This window comes from Acanthisitta chloris, unplaced genomic scaffold (genome assembly GCF_000695815.1).
Source record: "Acanthisitta chloris isolate BGI_N310 unplaced genomic scaffold, ASM69581v1 scaffold9657, whole genome shotgun sequence".
In the NCBI taxonomy this organism is placed as follows: domain Eukaryota; kingdom Metazoa; phylum Chordata; class Aves; order Passeriformes; family Acanthisittidae; genus Acanthisitta; species Acanthisitta chloris.
Window position 1 is genome coordinate 18,441 of NW_008683174.1, and position 9,598 is coordinate 28,038.

The 9,598-nt window shown below is 37.4% G+C and overlaps 1 protein-coding gene across 1 annotated transcript in view; it reads left to right on the top strand.

The window, feature by feature from the left end:
* Positions 1-243: 243 nt before the first annotated feature.
* The window catches only part of LOC103806140 (mitogen-activated protein kinase kinase kinase MLK4), a gene marked incomplete at its 5' end in the record, with an annotated part of 21,159 nt that continues 11,804 nt past the window's right edge, over positions 244-9,598 (top strand). Inside the window, 3 exons of the mRNA XM_009078817.1 lie at positions 244-424; positions 5,369-5,517; positions 6,272-6,447. Of these exons, the coding sequence (XP_009077065.1) occupies positions 244-424; positions 5,369-5,517; positions 6,272-6,447 (506 nt within the window). The remainder of the gene's footprint in view (positions 425-5,368; positions 5,518-6,271; positions 6,448-9,598) is intronic.

A 9,598-nucleotide genomic window follows, 5' to 3' on the forward strand; every position in this document is an offset into this window, starting at 1 on the left:
TAATATATACTCACACAGTTGCTTAAAGAACTCATGGCAGTGTAGGTATTTCTTGCTTTTATAGCTTAGAATAGCTCAGAATTATCAGAAACCATTATCATGCTTATAAAAATTGCAGTAATATTTTCACAACATTCAAAATCCACAATTATGTGTGCAGTGCAAGTTGTATTGAAATTAGTAACAGGAATGGGTATTATTTTTATTGCCATTGCATTAATTTATAAACTCAATCTTTTGCAGTTTTGTTGCTAGAGAAGATGGAACATGATGACATTTGTAATAAAACTCTGAAGATTACAGACTTTGGTCTGGCAAGAGAGTGGCACAGAACAACCAAAATGAGTGCAGCAGGGACTTATGCATGGATGGCTCCAGAAGTTATCAAATCCTCCCTGTTTTCCAAAGGAAGTGATATTTGGAGGTAAGAACCTTGTCTGCTGAAGACCACGTTCAGTGGAACTGTGTTGATGTTTTTGAGTGAACTTTTATTTGGTTCTGAGTGGTCTGATAGGCTATTGTGTCAACATATGGCAAGTTTAGCTCTTCTAAGAAACATACACATTTCTAAGTATCTACTTCATTTGGTCAACCCGTAATTATCCAGGACTTACAAATTGGGGAGGGAGAAGGAAAGTAACAGAACTTTTTTTTTTTTCTTTTTAAAGCAAGATCTCATTGAGAGCAATCTTGTTTTAAAGTATCTACTGGTTAAGATACCTAAGTATTTCTCTGGAGTCTTAATATAAATAACTGTATGTTCTTGATCTATTAAGATATGATTGATGTCACATTGGTATGTTTGCTTTATATCAGAGGTCTGAAAACTCTCAATCTACTTAAATAACAGGACTAGCCAATTATTACCTTATATGTCTGATGAATAAAAATAAGCTACAGACCAGAACTTTGCCAAATATTAGCTTGAATTAGTGCTGGTTTTAGGAATCCAGAATAGGGTTGTGTGTAGAAGTGAACACTAGGTTTCAGCTTCTACATTTACAGAGATTTTGCTTCCAGTAGCTGTAGTGAGGAGAGTGTATTCAGCATAAAACTGTTTTAACTTGCTCTCTAATTTTAAAGGTGGGAAACGCCCTGTGTTAAATTTGTGAATTTCTTGTTAAAGATGTTATTGTGGATCATATAAATAATATAGCTCTCACTACGGATGCTATTTTTGAGTGGTGTAGTGTGGGATACATGTATTGTAGAAAGGTAATTTAAACTTTAGTTTTAATTTAGCTCTGTTTTGTGAGTGCAGAAAAGCAGTGCTTGCACAATAGTATCTAAAAGCTGCTGTGCCTCACCCGGAAAAGTCTGTGTTTCCTTTCTTTTTGATATGTTTTCTCTGAAGGATCCAAGACAGCTATTTGGGAAGGAGGGGAGGATGTTAATCTGGTTTCTCATGCCTTCTTATGCATGTTCTGTGTTGTATAATGCTTAAATAGGGTCCTGTTTTGCTTAGATGCCTGATATTCTACAGTGTGAAGTAATACTTCTGGTATGCTCAGGATGATTCTGTATCTGCACTGCTGTTTTGTGACACTCATTTGTCTTGTGTTTGGAACCAATTTTTTTTATATCAGTCTGAGTTGATGCCCAGTTGGGAAACATCTTTGGCTTCGTTCTTGTTTTTCCATTCTTTCTTTCTTTTTTCTTTAATTTTTTTCTTTTGCGGGATGGAGGTTGGGTGTAGGCGTTTCCCTAATCAGCTGTATTCCATGCTTGATTACAGGTCCTGTCCAGTCTTGTTGCTGTGATTTTAGGTATCTGAGGGGGTATGCTTTGGTGCAATTATTTTATATTCTGCTGCAACATTAGTTTACATTTTTGGAACCTACAGTATTTCTCTTCTTCGCCTTCTCTTCTGCACGCCTCTCTTGTAAAAATGTAAGTATTTAGTTCAATGATGGAAGTTTAACAGGAGAGGTTTTTAAGTAGAAAGGCTGTGTTTTACAGTATAGTTTAGACCTTCTTGGCTTCTAAAGATTTTCTGCTTACTGCACCTTGATCTGTTCTGTTGCTTATCTTTACTCTTTCTTTAAAGGAATAGCAAATAGAAAATACCCTGGTTACAGGAGTGGTTTTTGTTTTAAAAAGCATTCAGGTTACCAGTTTAAGTATGGGTGTCTCTAAGGACAAAAACACAATGTGTTTCAGGAAAATACTAAGCTTGTTACATCATGTACTGGGTGCTGAGTCTCCAAATGAAGCCTGCAGACCTTCTATTAGGAAAAAAAAGAGCAGTTGAGGTTGCTTAAGTTGAGGCACCTCACAGTTGCAGCTAGTCTTCTGGAATCAGCCAGTGCTGGGAAATGTTGTGGGAGTATTTTCATGCAGACCCTTCGAGGCTGCATGTTCTTAGGTGTCATCCTAGATAGCAGAACTAGTGCTTTCCAGGCCCTGCATGTGTTTCCTTTTGCTTTCCAAACTGGAATTTTAACCACTACATTTATTATTCTTTGGCATATGCTTCCTAATTCCCAAACAAGATTTCCACTCTTTCAGCCCTACCCTTCCATTGATCATCACACATTTTAGTGGTATGTCAGTCTTGAGTTTGTGTATGGAGCCTGAAAGTGCAAATATGCCCACGGATTTCTAAGTGCTGATGGTGTGCTTAAGCAGTGGTCTTTCCAGTAATGTGTGTCTCTATTGTACAAGCCCTTGGCAGAGCTAGGAAGCACTTACTGCATAGCAAAATTAGCAGCTGCTTTTGCCTGGCACATTTGTGTGAATTTGAAGTGATTCATATAGCAGTGCTTAGTAACCTCTGCTTTAGAAGATGGATTGTGGAGTAAAACTTTGAGAACTTAACCTTCAGATTTTCAGCTTTTAATATATATAAAACCAGCAAATGTTCACTGGAACAAGGTATATTAAGGCTTAAGTCACATTTGACTGCATGAAAATGGATTTTTAATAACAAAGCTAGTTAACATACTTCTGAAAGTGTATTAGTTTTTGTGGTTTAAAAATGTGTGTTTCAAGCTTATGCCTGTGTTTTTTGGCCTTTTGCTGACGATGGAAAGGGACATGGCTTTTATTCTTTTTAAAAAAGCTATTTCTTAGAAGTTCTGTCTGTATACATAGGACAATTGTATGTGGGCTAGTGAACAAAGCAGCTACTTCTGTAGTTGAGAGAATTCATAGTTGTTGTTCTAGATAATGATAGATTAGTACCTCCCAAAAACTCCAGCATGACAAGAGTATAATGCCTTTAAGCTTCCTCCTCACACTTTTTCCCCCACAGCACTGGCTCTTGGTACTTGATATTAAGACTGCATTCATTAAAAGATGCTCTCAGGCTATTACTGTGTTGGTCTGTTTAAAACTTTACAACCACCTTCTTGGCACTTTTGAGAACTACTTAAGATTAAAGGCTTGAATTGTAAACACAACTGAAGCTAATAGTGTGGCACAACTTTTTCTTTTTAGTTATATTTAATGTTCTGCTTAACTTCAGAGTTCATGCTAAAATATGTATAGAATAGTCTGAACAAGGGAATTCCTTGACTTTAGAACATTCTGTGCTTGCTGAGAGGTTTCTTATGCTTTCTCTAAGCACACAGATGAGCTGTAGTTCAGTAGAATTCCTCCATCAGGCATAAAATGTGTATGTACCACAGGAAGTGTTGTATTCATTATTGTGAGAATACCACTGCTTTAAACCAAGTTGGAATTAATTATTTTATCCTTCTTTGAGTATACAAGCAAGTGCAGAGATTAGACCAGAAAAATCATGAGGAAATTAAGAAGCCTAAGACCTCTTCTAGTCCTTTGGTGGCTGGTACAAACCATTTTCCTCAGCTTTTGCTTAAGTGTTGGCACTGTAAATTCAATAGTTTTCTAAGATTTTATGAGGGGAAAGAACTCTTAGATAAACAGACTATGGATAAACAAAGCACTGATGGTACTTGTGCTGATATCACATAGTTTGCTGTTTTATTATCTATTAAAGTGATGTTGCAAGGTCTTGTGTAATGCTGACTGACTTTTTCTCATTAAGTAGAGAGAGATAGAAAAAATTAACTAGTATATGTTCTTCTCCCTGTCACATCTGCTCTACTTGAGGTGGTATTTCTAGTATTAAGGGGTGCATAGCCCTTACTTCCCCAGTGCTGTGTGGATTTCACCTTATGCTGGAGACTTCAGTCCAGTCCTGCAAAGTTTGCAGGTGGTTTTCTTGCACACCTGAGGAGAAGGGGCAAGAGCAGTAGTTTTTCTGGGGTTTTTTCCCCTTTGCCTACTGACTTTACTATTCAAAAGCAGCAATAGGTTGTCCTTTGTATCCTTGTTCAATACTTAGTGGTTCCTTGGCAGGAAGAGAAGGGAAGAGGGGCGGGCAGAGTGGGGGAGGAGGGGAACAAGAAACCAAACTCGGTCATAAATTCCACTTTAGGTTTACATTCCAAAAGGAATAATTCCTGCTTCCACAAAAATGGCTGTGATGAGTGATGGTAGCATAAGAGCTCTAGAGCAACAGCAGTGAACATGCTGTCCCAGCCCTTTGAAGGGGTTTGGGTCATTTGAACAAGCCAAGCATCAGGCATACAGACCTGAAGAAGGTAAAAGCAACACTCAGCTCTTCTTTTAGAGTGGAGAGCATAGCAGAAATTCTTCTAGTTAATGTTGCTGCAATAAGAATTCCTATGATTCTTCATTTCTGTACCTGACACTGAAAAGATCTCTTCATGCCGCCACCTTTTACTGGAAACAATGTTGTTTTGTTTGGGTTTTTGTTGTTTGGGGTTTTTTTCTAGTATATAGAAATTAGGTGTGTGTATGAAATAATTTCTCAATCTTGTTGCATCTTCAGTGGGAAGTGACAATTTAACTGGCCTTATATGCACACAAGGGGGTTAACAATGCAGGCTTTCAAGTAAAAGCTGGGGGGTTTCTATAGTTTTTATTATTTTAAAAAGTATAAATAGCATATACATCTAGGTAAATTGTTGTGAAATATTTGGAAAGGGAAATGGCCTGAATGCTCTGCTGAGGATTTCTTTTTATTGTTTGTTTTGTTTGTTTCGGGTTCGGTGGGGAGAAAATTGCTTGTTTTCCTGTAATTCAGGCTTCTGATTCTAAGTCAGATATATGTAATACTAACATTTCTATGGAAGTGGCTTGAGGAATACATTTTGAATAGGAGCGTGAGCCAGTCTTAAAGTTGCATCCAGTTGGGTTAATCGCTACTAGTGGAAAGGTGCAAGATGACAGAAGTAGAGCTGACTCTTCAAGGCACTCACCTTTGACTGAGAAATCCTCATGAATTTCAGTACATAGTTGGACAGATACTTGTTTATTCTTGAGTAAACAGTGTGTCAGTATTCAGAAAATAACTGTTAAATAAAATTACCTTTTGTAGTTACGGAGTGTTGCTGTGGGAACTGCTTACAGGAGAAGTTCCTTACCGTGGCATTGATGGCCTTGCTGTGGCTTATGGAGTTGCTGTCAATAAGCTTACATTGCCCATTCCATCCACCTGCCCTGAACCATTTGCAAAACTAATGAAAGGTAGCTATGTTGTTCCTTCCTATGTATTTAAATAATTATCTTTTGGGGGTGTGTATCCTTGCCTGTAATAGTCATGTGGTCACAAAATAAAGAGCTCATTTGATAGTGTGCTGTGTACTCAGTACGTCGTTTGTCTTTACACAGCAATCTGGTGTTACAGACAGTTGGGTGTGATTCTGAGGAAGTCATACAGTGTTACTGTGTTGCATATATGTTCTTCACTAGTGACAGGATACAGTTTTTGCTCTGATTTTAGAGATTCCTTTCACACTGAAATCATATTAATTTCCATAAATTGCAGGATATACTACAGATTAATACAAGATGAAGATTAAAATCCCAAGGGGAAGAATTGCAAATGCTAGGTTTCCTCATTGTTTCTTCCCGAGTGTCAAAAATGTTTTGGAAATACTTTAGAGAGAAATAAACTTTGCTTTCTAATGGCTATTTCCTTGTGTATAATTAATTTCTTTGCCTTTTATATGTACCCCTTCTGTGCAATACTATTAGTTTTGCTATTTCAGATGCTAAAGATAGAGATGAAAAAAAAATTACTAGTCATGTAAGCAGAGGACTGTTTTTATAAGTAGGTAAATATAACCTCTTTAAATTGAGAAGAAACTAGTGAAGCCCTGCAGGTAAAGGAAACACATTAGAACTTGAAATATGCAGTAACAAGTAACTTGAAATTCACGTAGTAATTCTAAAAGTTCTATGTACTATTAAAAACTGACGGGATTTTGATAAATTCTAGAATGCTGGGAGCAGGACCCTCATATCCGACCATCGTTTGCCTTAATTCTTGAACAGCTTACTGCCATTGAAGGGGCAGTTATGACTGAAATGCCTCAAGAGTCTTTCCATTCCATGCAAGATGACTGGAAATTGGAAATTCAGCAGATATTTAATGAATTGAGGACCAAGGAAAAAGTAAGTTGATTTTTCTAATTGCATGGCAGTGAAGAAAGGGTGTGTGTGTGTTTATGTGATGCCGCAGTTTTTTGATTTTTGAATTGTGCCTTTCCATTGTACTCGTTCAAGTATACTGGGCAATTGAAAAAGAAACATATGCACACCTGTTGCCCCAAAGAAAACACATTGTAGATCTGTAAGTGTGACATTCTAGGCTCTTTTTAAAAATGTGTTATTTTTTTCTTGAATGCTTGATAGTATCACTTCAGCTGAATTTATCCCCTTCCAAATCTTTATAATCACTGCAAATTTTCAACTGCTGTTGAACATTCTCCTCAGCTGTGGGAATGAAAAGACTTTCATCCTGCTATATGACTATATCCTGTGGCTTTTTTTCAAAAATGGAATAATGCTTTTGTCTCTCTTGTTCCTGAACAGACTCATAATATGGATGTCTTTCAGTGTTGCAGTTTGGGCCATATTTTGCCAGATGTTAACACAGTCAAGCTTATATTCATGAATCAGCAAATTCAGCGTTTCTTGTTTATTCAGATTTCTGTCACTGGTGTTCTTTTCATATTCTCATATCATGCCAAATGAGTAGTTGTCAATTCTCTTTGCCCTCCCTTTTAGTCACAGGTTTTAATTACCATGAGTTTTAGATTTTGCTTTAGACAACCTGATAAAGGTAACAGTTGGAATAGGCCACGTATCCTCTTCAGTCCCTGTTAAAAATGTTCCTAGTAGAAACAGATTCCATCTTTGCAGGTTTTTCTTGCAGTATAATTTTTGCCCAGTTTATATTTGTTGTTATTTTTCATGAAGTGATATTAGCTAAGGAAGAAGATGATTGAGATGCAGTGACTTGTGAAGATATTGTTATAAGTTGTAGTCCCTTAACTTTGGCAAAAGAAAAAACTAAACTCATCTTGCAAGTCACTGTTTGTAGCCTTTGTCCTTCGCTTCTTCTCTTCAAGGGTCACAAATGGCTGTTTGCAGACTATTGGCTAGTGGTGAGTGTGACATTAGATACCTAGTGTAATATCAGCATATGTGGTATTAGAATTTATTGATCACCCATAAGATTGCAGTGTCATCAATAATAATCTTACATACTTCCTATCTACTGTTTCTTCCACCTTCTGCATTTCCCTCTTCTATTTTGGTTCCCAGAACTGGGTAAGTGTTGTTTGTGCAGTCTCTGCCATGCCTGCTGCAGTGGATGTACAGGATGCTGGAGCTGTGCTGTGTGCCTCAGTAGCTGTCAGATCTCTTCCTTTGCAGATGAGTTATAGTCCCTCTACAGAGAGTTGAGGCTTACTTTTTACTTGCCTTGGGGTCACCAGCTCTTGTGTTTACTTGCCACAGCCTGCCGTAGAGCAGAACTCTCTGTTCGGCCCCTCCAGCAACTGCTCAACCAACCACTTTCCCTTTTTACTCTGGGAGCAATTGTAACAGACATTCCCATACGGTTTTCGGGTTTGTTTGGGGTTTTTTTATTTTATGTTCTGGAGGCATATGAGATTTCTTGTAGAAAAAAAATCTGACAAAATCAAGTTTAGGATTAAATAGGCTGGTGAAAAGGTTTGGGAGAAGAGTCATATTTCTGGTGTAAGAGTGAGTTAAGCTCAATTAGGGAGGGGAAAAGATAAAGTAAAATGTACTTCTTATATGCCAAAGTGCCTGCATCTCCAGAGGCATCTACCCCAATTAGATAAACTTGTTTAAGAATGAAAGCATATAACTTTGACTTAGGCAAGGTTTTCATATGTGCAGGCTTATTTAACTTGGCACATTATAAATTCTGCTGTCAGGTACTAGGGGGAAAGTAATGTCTATAAAGTATTTATATAATAATAATAAAGAAACAAGCGAAAAGCTTCTGCGTGGAGGCTCATGCCCTGTGAAAGAGGAACTTCTGTAGCTGGAGGAATTTCCTCAAGGGCTTGCTGCAAATGAGTGATGGTGACACCCACTCCAAGAGGAGATCACAATCTTCTTTTGACAAACGTTCTTGAGCAACTTAAATATAGAATTCTTTCCTAGCTTCCTTGCAATGGGTGTTTTAATTGCAGAGTGTTGTGGACACATTGCATAACTAATTGCACTAAGTCTGATTTTAATTAGTTTATTTGCAAAAGAATAAACACTTAATCTCTCAGTGAGGAAACACTATTACTTTTTCTAGACTGACTGTCGTTTCAGTACAGGCCCTCAATTTTTTCCTGGTTACTGAGCGTTATGGAACATGTATTTGAGGACAAGGAAAGATGGAAAATCAACAGTATCTCCTAATGCACCTTTAATACTGTAATAATGCAGTAGTAAAGATCTTTTCTATTTAAGCTCTAAAGTACCTTTAGTCTAAATTTGAATTCATGTAGCTTCTGCTTTCAACCCTTGTTTTAGGTTGTCCTGTTATGACTGGACAAGATGAGGAAGAAAGTGAGGATTTGCAGCAGTCTATAAATTAAGTTATTTAATATCTTTAAAAAAAACCCAAACAGATGAGCACAACTCAAAGCCTTACTTGCTGGCATGAAGACAGGTTCCTTGGAAGTTCCAAGAGGCAGAATTGCCTTTAGCAAAACAGGGCATGTTAAGTGGATCAATTAGAAAAAAGAAAAGGAAATTTTTTAACATTTCAAATATTATGTTGAAACAAGCTCAATCAGAATTAGCAAACTATATGAAATTTGTCAATCATGTCAGTTAAATTTGAGAACCAGGATAAGCAGTGTGTGTGCTGTAGCTGCAAAGGAAAAAAACAAGGATCTTTCTGAGGAACAGATATTTCTCACTGAACCTGTTTGCTTCAATGCCAACCTGTCTTTTGGCACCCATAGTCTTTTTGGCAAGAGCATTTGAACATCCCCTCATTTGAAAACACTGAAGTAGTGTAGTTCAGGTAGTAATTTATTCAAGGCAAAGTGGGAGTTAAGAAGTTGTCGTGGTTTAAGGAAAAAAACAAGGATCTTTCTGAGGAACAGATATTTCTCACTGAACCTGTTTGCTTCAATGCCAACCTGTCTTTTGGCACCCATAGTCTTTTTGGCAAGAGCATTTGAACATCCCCTCATTTGAAAACACTGAAGTAGTGTAGTTCAGGTAGTAATTTATTCAAGGCAAAGTGGGAGTTAAGAAGTTGTCGTGGTTTAACCCCACCCCA